Raw genomic sequence first — 23,058 nt, 5'->3', positions numbered from 1 at the left:
TTGGCATAACAAATGATGTTAAAGACCCGAAATTAGTGAAATAGTAGGTGCCATGTTCTAACTCCTTTGTCCTGGCTTTGCTTAGACAAAAATAGGTTTAAACAGCTTCCACTTATCCTACATCTTTGACTCAAATTCATTTAGATTTAACATTTTCTGTTGTTTTCATTTTACTCTGCTAAATGAAATAAAAGTTAGGAAACTCACTAGAACAAGGAAATTGTCAGAAATTATTTCAGAAGTCAGTATTAATGAAAGCATTTACTGCTAAATACAGAATATTCAGTTACTTATTGGTAGTAATGCAAACCCAAATATATTTAGAAAATACAAATGTAACTGTAGATTGTTAAAATTTTAATATATTTATAACAAAAATTAACTAACCAGTCCTGGTTCCCTGTAATTTCTGGCCTTTCTCTTAACATTGGTTTCTTTCTTATTTTTTTAAAATGAGATATTTTGTTTATTTACATTTTAGATGTTATCCCCTTTCCCCCATCCCCCCCCCAGAAAACCCTTATCCCGTCCCCCTTCCTGCTACTTGTATGAGGATGTGCCCCCAACCATCCACCCACTTCCCCTTCCCCGCCCTCAAATTCCCCCAGACTTGGGCATCCAGCCTTCAAGGGACCAAGGACCTCCTCTCCTACCAATGTGTGACAAGGCCATCCTCCACTACATATACAGCTGGAGCCATTGGTCCCTCCAAGCATGTTCCCAGGCTGGCGGTTTAGACCCTGGGAGCTCTGGTTGGTTGGTATTGTCGATCTTCCAGTGAGGCTGCAAACCCCATCAGCCCCTTCAGTCTTCTCTCTGCCTCCTCCACTGAGAACCCCATGATCAGTTTGGTTTCTTAGAGAAATCAAATTCTCTGTTCCAAGTTACATTCACACAGAAATTTCAAGAAAAAGATTTAAAAATAACTATTTCATTTTCTACCAGGAGAAAACTTCCTTCTCTCATTTGCTCTCTCTTCTTCATTAGAGCAGATTGATCACAATTAATAAAATCTGCATGAGTGGTTAGCATTTATCAAGTCTTTCCACAGATGATGATGAAAAATACTAACCAAGTTAACAGTCAGCCTTTGAGCTGGATCCAACCCGGTCATTTTTATACCCAAGAGCATATAATCAGACCTAGACATTTTATTTAGATGTTTAGAACATGTATAAAGGTCTAATTCAGTTTTTCAACAAAAATTGACTAAACATCTGCTAAGACTGGCACTATGCAATGTCATATGCAAAGAAAGATGACTAAAAATAGAACTGCCTCATCATCTAGGGCAGACAGTAAAGTCAAAAGAGTTACTCTTCTTTGTCACCTCTTTTGTAAGCTTGCCTTTTGTCAATTCATTTATAAGCATTACTGGCCCCTTTTCATAGTTTGTGTATTTATTTCATATTACTTTATGTAGGTTAGTAGTTCAAGTGCCATCAGTAGGTGATTTTTGTTATCTTGTCACTGCCTAGACCTTAACTAAGCTACAAATTCTAACACTATATTCATTAAATATTTCCTTCTAATAAGTTTTCATGATACTGAACTTCAATTTCCTATCTTTGTAGCAATACTTTTTCTTCTATAGCCTCTTGAATGTATTCCTGGTCTTCATCCCCACTGCCACTGTTTTTTATTTGGGTCATTATTAGCTTTATACATTAGAAGTTCCTTGCGGTTTCATACCATCTCTACCCCAATTCTCTATTCCATTTTCATGTGAATAATCTGTTCAAGTGGAAATTGTTTTTAAAACTTCCTGCATCGAATTCCTCTTTTCAAATAGAGACCTTGTCAAATAATTTTATTTTTTGACAGTTTCACATGTGTATAAAATGCATTCTGGTTACTTTCCTCCTACCCTGGCCATTTTGCCTTCTTTACAAATCTGATAGGTCTTGTTTTCATTTTCATATTTCTCCAGGATTTTTTGGTCTCCTGCTTAATATCTTGGATGAGCCACTGCTTGTTCAAATACATATTATTTAGTCTCAAAGAATGTTTGTGTTTTCTGTAGTTTCTGTTATTGTTGATTTCAAATTTTATCCCATATGATAATAATGATGATGATGTTGAAACTTGACTTGTGTTCTGTTATATGATTGATTTTAGAATAGGTTCCTAGTGATTCTGAGAAAGACATGTATTCTTTGTCTATTGGTTGGATTATTCTGTTTTATCAAGTCTAGTTGATCCATAATATAGTTTAGCTCTGAAGTCTCATTGTAGTAGTTTGAAAGACCTGGCTAAATATGAGAATAGAGAATTCAAAAGCCCTGCTATTATTGTGTCAGAATGTATGTGGATTTTGTACCATGCAATGTCTGTTTTATGAAATTAGGGTCTCCTTTTTAATCTCTTTCTAGTTAGTCTACCTATCACTATAGGAATATCTAAAGTTGCTTGGTTTTGTTTTCTATTTGTTTGTAGTCCTTTTCTAAGAGTCTTGAGGGATTGCTGAATTTTACCTGTACACTCACTTTGGATAATGTTTTGTCAAGGTTTTGGATAGATTTCCTTAATGCATTTCTTTGTTTGAATCTTCTATATGATCACTAATTCTTTTAAAAAGTAAAACCTTGAATCATTTCCCAGGCTTTATAGCTACATATGTACTTTTACATACTCTTAACGAAGAACTAGTCAGTTGGGGATGGGCCATGAATGGTGGCTGTGTCATATTCTTCATGTTTATTGCTTTGCACATCTGTTGGAGTGGATTTGTCTTTTCATTTTGACTTCCCTTTCTGGGCCTGTTGGTATATTTTATTCTCTAGAAGTATATTGGCATCAATCTCAGCAGTGGGGATTAGTAAAAGCTGGTGTTGATAGTAAAATTGAATCACTGAAGTGATCTCGTCTTGGCTATGTGCCATCAAGACCAAGGCTAGAGCTACAGAGTAAGCACCAAGGCAACCAAAAGAAGTAAAAACCCCAGTCACCCCTTCAATTCTATGAAACTGGTTGGAACAGGATACCAAACATCAGATCAGGTCAGAACCACAGCAGTATAACTCAATTCTGAACTGATAGTTGGGATCTCAGAAGTCAGAATTCCAAGGCTACATTGACCCTAAAGATGATGAACACTGAAGCTTCCTTCTCCCAAGGGATCCTGCACACTGGAGTATATTGTTTTTACTTAGAATAATGCTATTTACTTACAAATAACACTGTGTATAGTGGTTTTTCTGGTCTTTGCTGTAACTTTTTCTATTTTTTTTCCTACCAATATGGCCAGCTGAAACCATTGCCTTTAGGTATACTTACACTTTTAGCCGATGGCCACATTATAACTCTAAAATGTCTACAGCTTACTATATTCTGCAGTTTCTTTATCCTAATACATCATTATCTTTAGTCTTCTTTCTGCGTTCTTCTACTAGGAACATAGCACTGTGAATATTCAGAAGAAAAACTAGTTCGTGTCATAGGCAAGACAGAGTGAGTTTATATAAAATGTCATCAATGGACTCAGAACGGCACACAATTTTAAGCTTTTGAGTGATTTCTGGAATTTTCATTTAATGTTTTAAGTAACTGTCAGTGGTGAACAACTCACTACAAAAAGTAAAACTGAATATAAAAGGGGCTACTGTCTATATGTCTGTGATTTGTAAATGTATATAATCTCACCTGAAAATAACTGTGATGTTCTTAACCTTCAAAAATTGCATATCACCTGGTAGCTCTCCATATGTGTTCAGACATCTATATCTCACAACTGTAATTTTGCTATAATACTCACATACACACAAAAATATAAACAAGAGCATATTATAAATCTCATTAAGCAATTCTGATAAAATACACTATTAATCAAAAAAGCAAGCATTGCTAGATATGATGCTGAAATACCATACTTAGGAGGATAGGTCATGACATCAAAGCCTACCTTGGCAACAGAGGAACACCCTATCTTAGAAGAAAAGAGGAATAATTGATTTTAGTAAGATTTTAATTGATACACCCAAGTTTCATGAAGTATAGTTATGATTTTTTAAAGTTTTACATTTAAATATTACTAATTTTCCATTCTTTTGGGTACCTTATTTTGTTTTCAATATGCATACCTTATTTGTTATAGATTATTGAGCAGTCCTTTTATTCACTATCTTAAAGTTAAATAATTTATGTTAATACTGTTAAACTCTAGAATATAAGCAATGGAAATATACTACAGTTAAAATGAAAAGAAAATTATTTAAGAAAGAACAGTATCAAAATCCCTTATCTTTTGCAGTCAGTTGCTGCCAAGTCTGAAGACCTGAATTTGATCCACAGAATCTACATGGTAAAAGGAGAGAACCAACTACTGCTGCTTCCATTGACCTCCAAAACCATTCATGCAGTGTATCATATACACAGTAACAGGAACTAAATAAATAAATGTTAAAACTCTTAAACAACTATGTCAGCCAGGCGGTGGTGGCACACGCCTGTAATCCCAGCACTTGGGAGGCAGAGGCAGGCAGATTTCTGAATCAAGGCCAGCCTGGTCTACAGAGTGAGTTCCAGGACAGCCAAGGCTATACAGAGAAACCCTGTCTCCAAAAACAAAACAAAACAAAACAACAACAACAAAAAAAAAAAAAAACACTATGTCTTTGCCTTATTCCTAAAGCAAATGAATCAATGCTGTAGACGTTAGGGATTATTTTATAGTACTGTACTACATGGTTACAAAATATTCTATAGTATCTTCCCCTGTAGAGCATAGGACAAGTTGAAGGATAGCAATTAAGGAGGTTGCTACTAGCAACAGGAGAGATGGGAAAGACACTTGATGTCATGCCAGACAACCTGAGTTTGATTCCTAGGATCCACATATAGACAGAGACCAGACTCCTGCAAGTTGTCTTCTAACCTCCACAAACATGGTATGTGCACTCATATACACATATACACATAGAGGCAAATAAATATTAAGGAATAATACTAAAAGTAATTAGTATTACTAAAATGACTTATAATTGAAACAACTTTCTATGACCTCAGAAACATTTTGGAAACTTTTAAAAACTATTTCATACATAGAAATAAATTAAACTATAGTGATAAAATAAACCTTCTATGTTATAATGTGAACCATTACACTTTCACCATATTGGCATGTAATGAGTATTTTAGATGGAAAAATGCAAATGTACTTACTAGCACTTTGAATATGCAATATGTTTTATTTCATAAACATAGATACTTTATTATTGTATTCCATATACAGGATTTCAAGATTAGCCATAAATTCGTTGCCATGCTAATGTTTTCCAATGGATATCTTTACTCTAAACCTATTAGTCTTTCTAAGCCTATACATATGAAGCCTGTAATACTTAAATAATATATACAATGAACCAAAATTTTGTCTAGTCTTTCAAGAGAAGAAATAGGTCATTGAACATATTAAATGCTTTAGTGTCTAATAAATAATCAGTTTCAACTATGTTAAATTCACTCTAAAGGCTCTTAAATAATGACCCAAGTCTATTCATCATTTCCTAGTAGCTGTCAATCCATGGTCTTAATATTGTTCCTACCAATGGCCAAGTAAGCATATATGTCAAGACTGTCTTCTCAACTGTTAGTGAGCACAATATGTCAGTAGCCTCTCACATACATTGGGTATAACGGTGGTTTTAAATGTTACAGTTTCAGTGCTATCACAATGGTGTCAGTAAATTTTTCAAATTATCAGAATATAGAATAATGGATGTTACTGGTCATGGTGTCTCTTCACAACAATGGAAACCCTAACTAAGACACCATTTATCATTTATATTGAAGAGGCTGTCTTTTCTCCACTATGTTTTTGGCAACTTTGTAAAAAGGGAAAAACAAAAATGGCTGTAGCTGTTTCGAAGTTTATCTTTAGGTCCTCAATTCTACTCCATCAGCTAGCTCGCTTGCTCTCTCTCTCTCTCTCTCTCTCTCTCTCTCTCTCTCTCTCTCTCTCTCTCTGTGTGTGTGTGTGTGTGTGTGTGTGTGTGTGTGTGTGTGTGTGTGTGTGTGTGTGTGTCTTTTTACCAGTACAATATTGGCTTTGCAACTATGGGTCAATAGTATAATTTAAAATCAGATATTATGAACCCGCCAGCACTGTTGTTGTTGTTGTTGGGTTTCTGGGGTTTTGTTTTGTTTTGTGTATTGTTTTTTGTTTTGGTGGTGGTGGTTTGTTTGTCTGTTTGCCTAGAATGTTTTCCTTATTTGGGGTTTATTATTGTTGTGGTAATGGTGGTTTGGGGCTTGGTTTTGGATTGGTTTGGGATTTTGCATTTGTTTTGTTTTAGGGGTTTATGGGGATGTTAGTGTCCGGGGTGTGTGTGTGTGTGTGTGTGTGTGTGTGTGTACTTTTGTATGAATTTTAGAATTTTTTTTTATATTTTCATACTAATAATATTGAAGAATATTGCTGTGATAAAGGTGGGGGATTCCATTGAATCTGCAATACAGTCATTTTCTATTCTGTGAACTGAGGGGTCTTTCTATCTTCTCATGTCTTCTTCAATTTCTGTAATCACTATTTTTAAATTTTCCCTTGTGGAAGTGGTCCAACTCTTGAATAGTTTAATTTCTAGGAATCTTATGCTAGCAGTAAGGCAATTTTTCTTGATTTCTTTGTCAACAGGTTGAGTATTGGTATACAAAAACTATTTTAAATGTTCATTGTTTTTGTATCTTAACACTTTGCTAAAGATGTTTATCAGATTGTGTAGTTTTCTGACAGAATCTATAACGTCTTTAAGTATCAAATCATATCACCTGGAAATTTGAATTTTTTTACTCCTTACTTTCTTTACTTAGTGATATTTCCTCTCTTGCTTTATTAATCTAGTGTAGACTCTAGCACTGTATCAAATAAAATGATGAAAGTAAGTATCTCATTCCTAATTTTAGAGTAAAGTATTGAAGTTTGTTCCTCCTCTTCCTAATTTCTTCAGGATTTTGGGAGGGGGGGTTGTTTTTTGTTTTTTGTTTTGTTTTTTTTAATCATGAATGTCGAACTTTGTCAAAAGACTGTTTACAGCTATTCAGATTATCATGTGATTTCCAAACCTTTGTATGTTTATGCTGCACTACTTGTATTGATTTAGGAATGTTGAACTATAATTTTATCCATGGATCAAAATTAACTTGGTCTTGGCTGTCTTTTTAAATGTATGGTTGAATCAGTTACAAGTATTGTTTATATTGAGTGTTTTTTGCATCTATATGCATTAGGGAAGTTGACTCATAGTGTTCTCCCTTTTTGTTCTAACCCTCATTTGTGTAGGTAACAAAAGTATTATACTGGTCTCATGGAATGACCTTATACTGTTTCTCCTTCCTCCTTTACTCTATAATTTAAATATCATTGGGGGTAATACTTCGTTAAAAGTCTAATAGGAATCAGCTTCCATCTATCTTGTCCTAAGCTTTTCTTTGTAGGAAAACCTTCAGCCTCCATCCTTTTTATAGGTCTGTTCAAACTGTCTGTGATTTTGATTGAATTTTCACAGGTCATATGTGTCTAGGATGTATCAATTTCTTCTTAATTTACCATCTCTTTAGAATATAGATTTTCAAAGAACTCCCTGATGATCCTTTGGTTTCCATTGCTAGCTATTTAAATGTTCTCTTCTTATGCCCAATTTTATTGGTTAGGATCTTTTTCTTCTTTTTGCTTAGTTTGACTTTGAGTTTGACTCTCTTGTTTGTTTGGGGGTTTTTTTTCTTTTTTTTCTTTTTTTTTTTTTAACTTACATGGTTTTTTTAATCATTATTTATTCTTTAATCTTTCTTTACAGTCCAGACTTTACCCCCTGTTGGGGCCTAGGCTGGCCCACTTTGGGTAGCCTAAAATGTTGAGGCCCTCTCCACTCCGCACTTGGCGGCCACTGTATCCCCGCCCAAGCTGCCGCTCCGGTCCTGGGGTCGGGGTTCAGCAAGAGAGAGAGTGAGGACGGACTGGAAGAATGGAGACCAGACAGAGTGTGTTTTAATCCCGTTTATTCTTCAGTCTCTCTTCCTAGTCCAAGTCCCAAGTCTTGAGTTCCTAGTTCCTAGTTCCTAGTTCCTAGTTCCTAGTTCCTAGTTCCTAGTTCCTAGTTCCCAGTTCCTAGTTGTACTCCTTCTAGATCCTAGTTGTACTCCTTCTAGTTCCTAGTTGTACTCCATCCGTTCTATTCCAAGTGTCTAATGTCTACTCCTACTCCTAGTGTCTGAATCTCTGTTACTCCAAATTGTTCTCTCCTCTCCTGTCTGCTTCTCGCCTTTTATATGTCTCACTTCTAAGCCATGCCTTTTGGTCACGCCTTTAAGTCATGCCCTTAGGTCTTGTCTCTAAATCTGATCTTTAAGTCACACCTTTAATCTCATACACCTTTAAGTCTCACACACCCAAGGAAAGTCCTGGGTATCTAAAGCAAGATGTTATCAGAGTGTGCTCAGCTGTTGTAGGCTATTGTAATCCAAGTCTCATGTCAGGGTATATGGTTCAAGATGGCTGCAAAGCTGATAGCCACTTTCTGCTAAAAGTCGCCTCCCAACAACCCCCCATCCCAGTCCACCCTCTAACTGTTCCACATCACATACCTCCCTCCCCACCCTCCCCCACACCTCCACACCTTCCACCCCTGTCTCCAAGAGGATGTCTCCACCCCCCTAGACTGCCCCACTCCCTGGGACCTCAAGTCTCTTGAGGGTTAAGTGCATCTTCTTTGACTAAGTCTAGACCCAGCATTCCTCTGCTGTATATGTGTTGGGAGCCTCATATCAGCTGGTGTATGCTGCCTGGTTGGTGGATCAGTGTCTGAGAGATCTTGGGGGTCCAGGTTAGTTGAGAGTGCAGGTCTTTGTAGGGTTTCCCCCTCCTCTTCAGCTTCTTCCAGCTTTTTTCTAATTCAACCACAGAAGGTCACCAACTTCTGTCCATTGGTCAGGTGCAAATACCTGCATCTGACTCTTTCGGCTGCTTGATGGGTCTTTTTGGAGGGTAGTCATGATAGGTCCCTTTTTGTGAGTGCTCCATAGCCCCAGTAATAGTGACTGGCCTTGGGACCTCCCCTTGAGCTGGAACCCACTTTGGACCTGTTGCTGGACCTTCTTTTCCCCAGGCTCATCTCCATTTCCATCCCTGTAGTTTTTTCAGACAGGAACAATGATGGGTCAGAGTTTTGACTGTAGGTTGGCAACCCCATCCCTCACTTGATGCCCTGTTTTTCTACTTGTGGTGGGTTCTATAAGTTCCCCCTCCCCACTGTTAGGAATTTTATCCAAGGTCCCTCCCTTTATGTCCTGAGAGTTTCTCACTCCCCAGGTTTCTGGTGCCTTCTGGAGGGTCCTCCCAACCTCCCACCTCCCAAGGTTGTCTCTTTCCATTCTTTCTGCTAGCCCTCAGGGCTTCAGTCCTCTTCCCTCACCCAATGCCAGATCAAGTTACCCTCTGTGGCTCCTCTCTCCTTCCCCATTTGTGTTTGCTTTCTACTTCCTCCCACGTGAGACTGAGGCTTTCCTTACTTGGGCCCTTCAGCTTGTTGACCTTTTGAGTTCTGTGGACTGTATCTTGTCTTCTGTATTTTTTTTTTTTTTTTGGCTAATATCCACTTATTAGTGAGTACATACCATGCATGTCTTTTTGGGTCTGAGTTGCCTCACTCGGGATGATATATTCTATTTCCATCCATTTGCCTGCAAAACTCAGGATGTCCTCATTCTTAATAGCTGAGTAGTATTCCATTGTGTAAATAAACCACATTTTCTGTGTCCATTCTTCTGTTGTGGGACATCTGGGTTGTTTCTACCTTCTGGCGATTACAAATGAGGCTGCTATGAACATAGTAGAGCATGTGCCCATGTGGTATGGTGGGGCATCTTTTGGGTTTATTCCCAGGATTGGTATTGCTGGGTCTTCAGGTAGATCTATTTCCACTTTTCTGAGGAACCCCCAGATTGATTTCCAGAGTGGTTGTACCAGTTTGCAATCCCACCAGCAATGGGGGAGTGTTCCTCTTTCCCCACAGCCTCAACATGTGTTGTCACCTGAGTTTTTTATCTTAGTCATTCTGATTGGTGTAAGGTGGAATCTCAGGGTGGTTTTGATTTGCATTTCTCTAATCACTAAGGACATTGAACATTTCTTTAGGTACTTCTCAGCCATTCAAAATTCCTCTGTTGTGAATTCTTGGCTTAGTTCTATACCCCATTTTTTGATAGGGTTATTATGAGTTTGAAATTCAACAAGGCAGGGAGTACAGGAGGGTTTGGGGGGAGGAAAGGGAAGGGTGAAATATGATAATCTCATAATCTAAAAATGAAATAGCAAAATTAATATAAAGTATGCTACAAAGTTAAAATGAATTAAAATAAATGTAAAAACATAAATTAGTAATATAAAGAGACAATGGAAATGAAACATACCAAAGAAAACAGGGAAGGGCTGGAGACATGGCTCAGCAGTTAAAAGCACTGTGTTCTTCCAGAGAACCCAGATTGAATTCCCAGGACTCACATGACAGCATAACAACTGAAAACTTCAGTCCAGGAGATCTGAAACCCTCTTCTGGCCTCAGTAGATGCCAGGAATGCAAGTGACCACAGACAGACAGACAAACAGACAGACAGACATGCATGCATACATGCAGGCAAAATAACTATGCACATAAAGTAAAATAAAATTCACTTAAACTGGAAAACATGAGGACATGAGAAGCAAAAGAAAGACAACGTGTTGGACTGGCTTCTTTGTAGGTCTTTTAATATTAGAGTCTGCCAGCTGGAGGGTGGAATTTTAATTTTAGGTTATTTGTTATTCCATTTAGGCTATTACTGGACCTAGACTAACCAAGCGTCAGATGTTGCTAAGAACTGTCTTCCCTTTAGAAGCTTCCCTTATTAATGTGTAAGGAGCCTCTGTTGGCCACATCTGGGTTGGCCATCTTCTCTCACACTTCCAAGAGTTTTCAGCTTGTATGCTCCAGTGTAGCTAATGTTTTAATGAGAGGTGTATGTCCCGATTACAGTATAAATTATTAAAACAAACAAAGCATTGAAATTTACACAGGCATAACAATGTCTAAGCTTTCAGAATATACTCAACTTTAAATATGCTGATGGAAGATGTTGTATAGCATGATTTCTAGGGCAACATGAACAAACATCTACACATCCCATATAGGGAACCGGTGAGAAGCCAAAGTAGGGATGCCACCAAAGTTTCTTTGGGGTTGTTTATAGGAATACGGGTGAGAGGCTACGTACAGGAGCACAAGTGACTTAATGATTACTGAATCATCAAAAGCACACACTATCACTGGTGACAGCTCACAAAAGCGGGAAACCTGGAAAGTACTGCATGACTAGCAAGCAGCTCACAGGTTGGAGAATGTCTTTTCCAGGAAGTTTGGCTAGTCTCTGCTTCTTCCAAGCAGCTCAACTGGCCTGAGTCTCTTCTACGCAGCTTGGTTAGTCTCTGTCTCTTTCAGGCCACTCTAATGGTTAAGAGACTCTCAGCAGCCCTTACTGCTTAGATACTGCTTAGATACTGCTTAGAGACAGAAGGGCCTGGATATCTGGTCCATTTCAGAGTCTTGCTAGAGCTTTTAAGGTTTTTACTTCCTGAACTTAATAACATTCCCTGAAAAACAGATTTTTTCACCTCCCTGTAAAACCTGTATCTTTTAAGGTTTTCTCCAAGATAGAGAGAAAACACAAGTGTTTTCTCATAGTCAGGCTTGAAATTTTTTGGATTTTATACACATGTATGTCTATTTATAGCCATTTTAATCTATAAAGACTCATCCCAGTGCAAAAGCACTAGTACTTACTAGAAACCTGGAGAAATGGTCTAGTGCCAAGAGTTCTTCTAGAGGACCCAACTTGTATTTCCAACACTCATGTGGTAGCTCACAACAATACATATCCCCAGTTACAAGACATAACAAGCATGGCCTTGGCAGAAATTCATGCTTGCATAAAGTAAAGAAAGTGTATCTTTAAAATGTATTAAAAAATGAAACACTAGTACTCAGGCTACTATGGCATTTCTTATAATTATCAATAGGAAGCTGAATCAGATACAAGTTTCCTGTTACAACCTAAAAAGACTACCTATTTTTGACCCACAACCCTGCCTGTCTTCTTAGAGCACAAGTGAGCATATCACTTAAAGCAGATTATTAGAGCATTATGTTAACTCATTCACTTATATTTTAACCCATTATGAAACCTGCAGATACCTGTATCAATAGTCTTCGAATAGCCTAGTCATTGCTCTGTCCCTGACTTCTAGGACTACGGGAATAAAAGGAGCCTTGCTGAATATTTGCTGCTTTGTGAGTGTGCAGGCTGCCCACTGCTGCTATGAGTTCACAGGTGCTGTGTCTGTGTCAGCATTCATGTCATGCCCAGAAAACAACATTCCTCCCCAATCCTCTCCAGCCTCTGGCTCTTCTATTCCTTCCACCTCTTCTTCCATGATACCCACTGAGCTTTGTGGGCAGTAGTTGTGGTATAGATATCCCATCTATGGCTGAGTACTCTACAGATACATATTCTCTATATTTCGACAAATACATTTCTTCATTATTGTAGGATTAGGTGACACTTTGTACATGGTACTGTTTAGTAAATTTAAAATGTTAGTAAGCATTTTATTAGATATCAATAAGCCTACTAAGGGCCAGCTGCCAGAAAAATGCAACCCATGTGTTAACTTTGATTTTTGACCATTATAGTTTGGTTTGGTTTGGTTTTGGTTCTTGGATTTTTAAGACAGGGTTTCACTGTGTAGCCCTGACTCTCCTGAAACTTATTCTGTAGACCTGGTTAGCTTTGAACTCACAAAGATTCACCTACCTCTTCCTCCTGAGTGCTGGGATTAAAGTCAGCACGCAGCTAGCCATTAATAATTAATATTTAAGATCCCAGCAAAGACATTCTCTTAATATAAAAGTAGGTGTAGAGCTTGTATTTTGACCTACCACCACAGGCCAAACCGGTTATATTTAAGGAACCACTCTTGGAGGTTAACTATCATACTGGTTCAATATTAATGACTGCCTTATAACTTCTGGTTCATTTAGGAACTGATATTCCAGCAAGGTTTGGTGGCTTATACCTGTAATTCTACAAATCAGAGATAAAATAGGGGAAATTGAGTTTAAGTCCATCCTGGGCTACAAAGGAAGACACTGAAAAGAAAGAAAAAAAAATGTGTGAATAGGAATCAGACCTATGGTCTCACTATATTTCCTTGTCTTGGAAAGTATAGGTCCAGAAGAGATTCAACCTTCTGGAAATATATGAACCTAAAATCTACCAAATTCTTCCTTCCAATTCAAGATTCTGTGCTCTAAAAAGTAAGAGTCGGTATCTTTATGAATTAGGGTACAAAAGTAAAAAAGATCTCTGTACTTCTAGGTCCTAAATCTCGAAAGCAATAGGCCCTCAGTGGCTAAAGTCAAACCCAATGGAAACAATGAGATATTATAAAGTATACAAATGCCTCATAGCAATCAAATCCTGGTACTTGCCTTGGTTTTAAGGTCCAAGACTCAATAAAGAATTTAAGGAATTACTCATTAATCCATTTGAATTATACCATACATTATTGATACTCTAATCATCATTAAATCACTTGGGTTAATGAAGCCAAAATGAAAGGTTTAAATTCAAATGAAATGATTGGGAAGAAATCTTGTAAGAATAACATGTTTGTTGTATTAAAGCTAAAATTTGAAACTGTTGCCAAAAACTATAACAGAGAAAAAACAGAACTAACATTTTAAAGTAACAGCCTTTATATTTTTATATAGTGTAGTGCGTGTATAATTTTACATGTTTATATATCTTTTGAAGAATTTTTTGTCTGGCCGAGCAGTGGTGGTACACGCCTTTAATCTCAGCACTTGGGAGGCAAAGGCAGGCAGATCTCTGAGTTTGAGGCCAGCCTGGTCTACAGAGTGAGTTCCAGGACAGCTAGAGCTATACAGAGATACCTTGTCTCGAAAAAAAAAAAAAAAAAAAAAAAAGAAATTTTCATCTGTCCATGAGTATTCTTTATAAATGTTACTTTAGTCCCATATTTTATCATGAGATTGATGTCACTGTTTACTTCAATATATTATTGGCCTTTTGGTTTCTTTCTATATTTACTAATATAAACAACTCAGTACTAAAGATCTTCATGAAGATAAAATCTTAAGATATAATAGAAGGGAAATTTCTGGGTCTATGAATATGAAAATGTTTAAATTTGGTTTTTCTTTTGAAGAATATAATACTTGAATTCTCAAAAGATTCATGGCATATCTTCTAAGCTTATCTTTTCTTACTGTATAGCAATTCATATTTAGATAATTGCTATAAGCATTACTAAAAATTGACCATATATGATCTAGAAACCAGGATGCATCTCTTCTGTCTACTATTCCTTGGGATGGAAATCAGAAGGTCTGCCTGAGCCCATTGACAAGATGTGACACAGGCACTGTGCCCATCTTATTTATGAATGATTGCTTACCTGTTGCCTCCATTATTCATAAATCTTTCTTTTCTTTCAGATGGAATGGGGCGAGTCCTTGCTCAAGATGTATATGCAAAAGACAACCTACCCCCATTCCCAGCATCAGTAAAAGATGGCTATGCTGTTCGAGGTAAATAAGTTGTTGGTTTTTTTTTTAAGGGTCATCAGACTCATACTCTATTTTTCTACATTTTTTTCTCTATCCTTATTCCTGAAAACTTATATCTATTCCCAATTGTCACAGTTATTTCACTCACTGATAAACCTGCTAATCTGTACCTATATATTTTTCACACAATCTTGATTAATATTCTGCAGGGAAAATATTATACAGTCCTATGAAAATCCTTTATTATAAATACATACATAGAGGTCAAATTAAAAACACCATTACTTATTATGAATGTGGCTCAGAGAAACCACGTAGCATGTACAAGGCCCTGAGTTCTCTGGCAGGACAAAGCCAAAAGATACGGTTACTGTGGCTTATGCTTTTAGCCCTCACATATCAGAAAGCAGACAGCCTTGATTTGTAAGTCTTCTGCATGTTTTCTAGTTGGAAAAATCTATAGGTCCCAGAACAAAATGAGCAGATTCCTAGCATTCAGATTAAATGTAAAAGTCTGTTCTCTTGGTTTAAACTTAAAACATCAGTAAAAGATTTGATGAAATGCAGGCATGAAACCATTAATTCTCTCTAGAAGAAACCATAAATCAGAGTTCTGGAACTCCAGATGCTACTACTCTAAGAACTCATACCCTCAGAGTTGCCAAAAATTGTATAAAGCTTAAAAGAAAATAATAACAGTTGCCTGCCTAAAATCTGATCTGATAACCCAGAATAAGAGTTCACCTAACTTGCTTTGTTAATTCTTATTTGATTTTTTCCTTTGTTTTTCTGTGTACAATATATTTTAAAATAGGGATACACTATGATATGATTCTATCATCTAATTAGCATATGTATTGTTTCATATAATTATTTCTTGTGATGAAAATATTTAAAATTAATTCTCTTAGCTATTTTTAAAAATCAATATATTATTTTTATGTTACTGGATATTAACTCAAATAAAAAATAATCTAAAAATATTTTCCACCTTTTCAGAGCTATTTAAAAATACAGTTCCTTTTTTATTTAAATTTTTTATACAATATATTTTGGTCATGTTTTCTCCTCCTCCAACTCCTACCAGGTTGTACCCACCTCTCTATCTACCCAACTTTATGTTTTTTCTCTCTTTTTCAAAAAAGTCCCCCCCAAAAGTTAAAACAAACAAGTAAAAGACCAATAAGACACAAAATACCACACAAACCAAATGAAACAAAAGGCCACAAAGAAAGCTGTTATGTGTTGGCCAACTCCTCTGGGCCTGGGGCCTGCCATGTAGTATGGGTGACAGACGCAGTAGCTCCATTAAAGAAAACGCATTTTCTTTCCTTTGTCTGTGGATATCAATGATAAATATCTTCTTGGTTCAGAGTGGGACTCTGTGTCCACTCACCCTTGTGTACTGGGACCCCATCTAACTGTAACTTTATAGTCTTGTGTATTTATATATACATCAATACTGTTGTATCTAGAAGATACTATTTCCCTGGAGTCTGCATTCGCCTCAGGCTCTTAAATCTTTCTGCATTCTCTTCTGAATAGTTCCATGAGCCCTGAGGGGAAGGTTTTGATGAAGACATCACATTTGGTCTTCAGATCATATAAATCTTTTGCCTTTTACTGACATGTATTTTGAGATTTGGTTACAATAAATGAGTATTCCAGGAATTCTCAGATATTTTGAAAGTATTATTTTAGAAATACTTCTAACGATCTTCATGCTTTATTTGGATAGCTAACATTCATATTTAAAGAATAAAACACACCAAGCTTAGTAGTGCTTACACAGAACCACAGCCTACAGGAATATTTAACCAATGAAAACACTAATTTAAAATTCATATTTCCCTTATAAACTTACATGTGGACACAACTAGCCAAATTGTTTTAAATGACAAGTTACGAATTTTCGTTCATTTTGTTTCTTTAACCCTGTCCATTAAAATAGTATTTTCTTTTCTTGTAATAAAATACACTCACTGATCTGTAATGTTCCAGTGCCATCTCTATGTTAGAGACATCATCACAAATAGTCTATGTATATAGCCTTTGGACATAGTTTAAATGATCTAGGTTCCAGGACTGCAAGATGATTAGTACAAGGCCATTGTGGGTTAAACAAGATACCTGGTCTCCCAAACACACACTTTTCTTCAAAGTTTATTTTTCTGTAGGGTTTACAAAATTGAATATTGTCCAGAAGGAAAATTATCTGTATGATCACTTCATGGATTCTTTGCATTTCTTATTTCAATCTAAAAGGTGAATCTGCTTTGGCCTCTTTATAGAAATCCAGGATTACTATAAAATGACAAAAGATTCTTATTTGTAGAGTGAAGCAGCTATGAGAAGTGAAATATTAGCAAAAAGAATGTTTTTTACATTCTGGGGTATAAAGTAGGCGAGAATGAGAAGATAAATTATCTAAGGCAGAACTATTCTCAGAGAGAATGTGTCTCTGTGATGTGTGCACAAGGTACCAGCAGCTGCATCAAAAGAAACTATTGCTCATTGCTCTTTTGTTGCCAAAAATTTAGCTAGCCCACATGAGCTATGAAAGAACCTTTCTACTGCTGTAGAATTCATTCAGGATATCTTGTGTAAAATCACAATTGAATATCCTACTTATTCTTTTGTTTAAAATTGCCTTTTTTTTTTTTAGTGATTTCACAAAGAAAAACCCCAAATGATATCCCACAGTATAAGATGTCCAAGACATTACCTAGCAGTTGGACATTGCCTTCTGCATACAAATTGTTGCTAGTTCTCTAAGAACATAAAAAGAGGCAGCACATGATGCAGCCATTGTGTATCGATGATCACAAAGGAGGGTGGCTGGGATATGTTAGAATGGAAACAACAATATCCAAAAAAGACAAGGGCATGAATTTTTCAGTTTATATATCCTCACCTTTGTAATTTGGAAACAATGCATATGCGTGCGTGTACATACACACACACACACACACACACACACACACACACACACACTTACTCTTAAGCAATGACTGTGGCTTCCTACCCTTTTTTACTCAACCCCACTCTCTCCAAAACCTTTCATTGTCCTTTTTCTTCTCTATTTTTGTCTTAGGCCATCTAGTAACAACCAGTGACCCTTAGAGAAGTTTCTAACTTGGTCTAGATTTCTAGATTTCCTTCATAAACATGTGGAATAAAACTCCAAATCATTTGGAGGAACACTTAGATTTAGGGGTGTGGGTGGGAAAATCAAGGTAGTAATAGAAAGACTAAGACAACAAGAAGTAAGAAAAAACAGGATGGAGGCAGTGGTTCACACCTTTAACCTGGCACTGGGGAGGATTAAGGCAGGAAGATTACCATTACTCTGGGTCACATAGTAGGTGAGAAACTGGCCAGAGCTACACAAGACCATGTGTCAAAAAAAAAAAAAATTTTTTTAAAGGAAAATAAGTATAAACAGCTTTCAAAAAAACAAGAAAAAGAAAGAAGGCAAAAGTCAGCCAGTGGAAGTGGCGCACAGTCAAGAGATAGAGGCAGTCAAGTCTCTGAGTTGAGACCAGCCAAGTGAGTTCCAAGACAGCCAGGGCTACACAGAGAAGCCGGCTCTAAAAAAACAAGAAAACCGCAACAATAACAAAAAGCCAAAAGTCAAATGATACATAATAAAAATATGTATAACTTTATAAACCTAAAACTACATTTAGGAAAAAGAGAATTTTTAAAAGGTTTTTTAAAATGAAAACATGAAAGTGGCATATTAACAATGTCAGTGCAATATTTTTATTCTTGCTGTGCATTCCAGAGAAGACCTGAAGAGGGCATTGGGTTCTCTGAGAGTAAAGTTATAGAGAATTGTTGCCATATAGTTTCTGGAAATCAAATCCAGTTCACTGGAAGAGAATCCAGTACTTGTAATGACTGAGCCATCTCTCCAGCCCCCATGTTTTTTGCTTCTGCCCTCTCCCTCATCAAGCTGAGCATTGTCTTGATGTGCTTGTGTGTTCGTGTAGAAGTACTGCACAATTCCTTCTTACATATTAAAAAAACAATACCTTAGAATTTCACGATTAATCTTCTAGGAAAAAATTAAACTGTATAGCTTATCCCCTTACTATTTGTTTTAGAATTGTATAAAAACAGGTACTATTTTGAACAAGCCAGAAATTATTTTGAGTACCATATATAACAGTTTTGAAAGAGTATGTCAAAAGAAATCTTTACCATTGAGTAATATACCAAGTGAATTTTAAAAGTTTTTCTTACATGCTAATTAAAGATATAGATAGAAAGTACAAAAAGGGAAATGAACATTATAAAACTATCCATATCTTACTGCATTCTCCTAACTAACATCTCATGAATCAAACCATATCTAATGTGTTAGAATACACAAATTCAACATCCACAGACATTTTGGGTTAGAATTGGTTCTTTGCTGCTTCAGTGACTGGTGTTTCTGGGTCACTATTCTATCTGTGTACATCTTCTCTGGCCATAGCTTCTTTATTCAGCTCATTAGTAGCCTATCATTGCTTTCTACCATAGCTGCTTTAGATACAAAAGGAAGTCCGCAAGATATGGGGAATAGTACTTATGTGAGCAGATATCATAATTTGAACAATTAATTTTTGTTAATTTAAGAACAGTTGACATATTTTAAGGAGATAAATACCTCCTTTCCCAATAGCAACAATAAATGGGCATTATTCCACAACCACCTGGAAAAGAATACATGTTTCCTTCTCACTTAACTATCCTTACTCTGTGCTTCCTGCAATTCACTGAAAAGAACTACAGATTTTTTTAAATAACAAAAAAAAATTTTATCTGATTTAATTACCTAGTATAATTTCCCAGTAGGGAAATTAAATGAAGGATTTTCCTATAACAAATGAATTTAGGGTGATAATTTTCTATATAATGCCACAATGATTAGTTATCTGCTAGTATCAACTTTATATCAAATGATAAAACCAGAAATCCTCAAAAAATATAAAAAAATTAAAGGTGTTTTCTGGACATTAAGAAAACAGAGGACCCAGATGTGGTTGGTCGTGGATGTAACACTAGCACAAGAGAGGCTGAGACAGAGGTTCAAGGAGTGAGTTCCAGGCCAGCTTTGACTACATAGTGGTACAGCTGTGATTGCTGTCACACACTATTGCACTTGACCTATAAAATAATATTTCTATTCTTTTCCTTCAGCAGTATGTTTATAAGTTGATATATATCCATTATATTGCCATTTTGGACCCACAGTTTGAAAAAACTTTAAATAGTCTGCACATTATTAGAATAGAAATAATGTCATTTTACTCCCTTCACTGTCCCTAGTCCTTGATTTGACACTTAGGGGATAGAAGACAGTTGGTAGAAATTTACCAAAAGAATAAAGGGATTGAATATCTTTAAAAGGTATGAATATACCATGATTACCTTTATTTTTACTAGCAAGCTCAGAGGCTTACTAGTTTTGTGAAAGTCCTGAATCTAATAATAGGCAGAGTCATGATTCAGTGTCAGTTCTTCTCTGCTACTTCAAGCCGTGCTGATTCACTCTGGTACAGAAGTAAAAAGAGAAAAAAGAAAAAAAAAAGTGAAGTGGGGGAGTTAGAAATCTAGATTGCTATAAAAGGAAACAAGCTGATAATGTTTTCTCTAGTACACAAATATAAATAATTAAAATGAAACACAAGTGTGTTCACATTTTTGGTATGGAATTATAGAATATCATTGATTCATTAATTTTCAAAAAAAGGAATTTGCTTTAAAATACTGAAAAATGTTTAATATATTTAAACATTTGTAAAATGTTGATAATTCTTGAAGTAATTATTTTTGTCTGTATTTTAAATTATCTAAGAGGCTTTTTAATGAACTTGTAAAAGTGACATTGTAAATACGCCATTTCAGGAAAACTTCTAGTTTAATAAAAGTTTCCAAAAACAAAAATAAAGTAAATTGGTGCCATTTAAGAATTTATATCTTCATCTTGATATTAATTATACAGATTTCTACTAATAGGTTATGGCTATGCAATAAACCCTAGCTAATTCTCTCTATTCTGACAAAACCACTACTTTTCCCTAGAGAGACAGCCCAACATTTACCACCTTAGTCCCCTAGCCCAAGGAATAGGGGCGCTGACTCTTCATTAGCTTCTTCAAGCTGATTATGGGCGTTGAGATATTAGAAGAGGAGTGGGGGGAAGAGCAAATTGACAATCCTCTGATGCTGTGTCTTCGCTGCCTCCAGATGGAATTCCCGGACCTCAGAGGTTTGAGCAGGTCTGCCCAGCTTGCTTGTTGAGTAGATACACCAAGGTTGATCATTCTGCAATATACAATTCTCAAAACAAATTTTAGTATCAAAATAGTTTTTTTTAAGGAGGGCTGACATTTTATTAAGATTGTTGGTTCTACTCGCTTTTCTATTTTTTCCCCTCTTTTATTGGATATAATATTTACATTTCAAATTTTATCCCCTTACCATATTTCCCCCACCACCCAGGAACCCCTTATCCCATCCCCCCTCTTCCTGCTTCTATGAAGGTGTTTATCCACCTACCCCAGCCCCCCTCCCCACCCTCAGATCCCCCCCCCCCTCAGTGCTGGTTTTCAAAACATCAGAAATCCTTAGAATTGACATGACAAACATTTCAGTATTAATGTTCATTTTCATTAGAGACCTGTCTGCTCCGGACAGCTTCCTATGTTAAATTCTAAGAAGAAATTGAGCATCCTTGGAGTTACTCCAGTTGTGGTGAGACAGCCACTAGGCAAGAATTGCCACTTTCCTTCTACAGACAAATTACTGTCCAGAAAAGGACACACTTGCAGAATAGTCGACTGATTATATCTGCCTAGACAGAGTAATCAGCCCTTAATAATTCTGCAGCACTAAGGTCTGTCAGAAGATCCTGGGCCAGAAGGCAGAAGAACAGATGCTCCAACGTTTTGAAGTAGAGCGAGTGTCCAGGTGATCAGAGGTCTCTATAAATTGGCTAAGTTTTAGAAACTACGATTTGTGCTTCCCACAATTATAGTTAACTCAGTCATTCTGGATTTCTGATGGGGTTGAAAACATATAGCTATTGACCTTAAGAGAAAAGATTTGAGTGGATGGTCGTCAGCTGACATTCATCCTAAAGCCAGGTTCAGAACTAAATGTTCTAGTTAGAATAGATGACAGAGGAGCTGGTTAGTCAACAAAAGGACGGACTGGGTATTAGAACTATCCTGTACCTCACTGCTACAAATTGGCATAATTATGCTCTAATTGTATTTTGAGAGAAAAGTTTCATTTTAACAGGAAGGGTGATGTGTAGGAGGAACTAAGGTAGGAGGAGTACTGAGAGAAAGAAAAGGAGTAAGAAGAGGAGAAGAAGAAGGAGAGGAGAAGCTAGGTGATGAAAGAGAGAAAGAGGGGGGAGACAGAGAGGCAGATATTCATGTATCTCCACCAGTCAAAGATAGTTGTTATATCTAAGTCGGTCAGTGGGTTACACCTCTGATTGAACAATTCCAAACTTATAAAGCCTATGATTAACATTCTTTTTAAAAAAATGTATAAATGCAAAAAGGAAAAGGGGGCATGGGATATGGGTTTCCTAAGGGGGTGGCGGGAATGGGGATAGGGGATGCCATCTGAAGTGTAAATAAAATATCTAATAATAATAATAAATAATAATAATAATACTGCTTATACTTAAACAACCACGCATGATAGTGCATGTCTGTAATCCTAGAACTCAGTGAAAGTTCAAAAACTGAGCTACGTGATGAACTACAAGCCAACTTGTACTACAAAGTGGTGTCCTATTAAGAGTGGACAAAAGCCCAGGCAGTGGTGGCGCACGCCTGTAATCCTAGCATTTGGGAGGCAGAGGCAGGCGGATTTCTGAGTTCGAGGCCAGCCTGGTCTACAGAGTGAGTTCCAGGACAGCCAGGGCTACACAGAGAAACCCTGTCTCAAAAAACAAAACAAAAAAAAAAAAAAAAAAAAAGAGTGGACAAAAGGAGGAGAGGAAAGGAAAGAATAAAATTACTTCATATGTCTTCTTTAAAATGGAAAAGGTTGTTTAATTGTCACTATACAGCAATTATAATTAAATATTCATATGTAAGGTGTTATCATCTCCACATATAGGCCTCAAATCTCTTGCTCTATCAAATGACATGAAAATTAAAATAGTGATTATAGAATAGAACTCATTAGATAGGCCTTGCCTTGATATTCTCTAGAAAATCTTTTTTCTTTTTTTCCAAGTCATTACTTACTATGTCAGGCATTAGAGAAGGAACGGATGAGACTAAACAAGAAGGTTTTTTTTTTTCCTTAATCCCAATTCTGGAAATTTTTTTCAATTTAAAGATTAGTGTCTTTAAGAGCTAGGGAGAAAGCTCAGTAGGTAAAAGTACTTGCCAAGTAATCTTGAGGACCTGAGCTCAAATTCTCA

At 36.5% G+C, this 23,058-nt stretch overlaps 1 protein-coding gene across 20 annotated transcripts in view; it reads left to right on the top strand.

Annotated features, from left to right (window-relative positions):
* Gphn (gephyrin) overlaps nt 1-23,058 on the top strand; it is a 410,619-nt gene that overhangs the window by 327,882 nt on the left and 59,679 nt on the right. For all 20 annotated transcript variants that reach the window (XM_076921909.1, XM_076921924.1, XM_076921922.1 and 17 more), the window contains one exon: nt 14,544-14,636. In XM_076921909.1, the coding sequence (XP_076778024.1) occupies nt 14,544-14,636 (93 nt within the window). The remainder of the gene's footprint in view (nt 1-14,543; nt 14,637-23,058) is intronic.

This window comes from Arvicanthis niloticus, chromosome 23 (assembly GCF_011762505.2).
Source record: "Arvicanthis niloticus isolate mArvNil1 chromosome 23, mArvNil1.pat.X, whole genome shotgun sequence".
Lineage (NCBI taxonomy): Eukaryota > Metazoa > Chordata > Mammalia > Rodentia > Muridae > Arvicanthis > Arvicanthis niloticus.
This window is presented reverse-complemented; position numbering and strand designations above follow the sequence as displayed.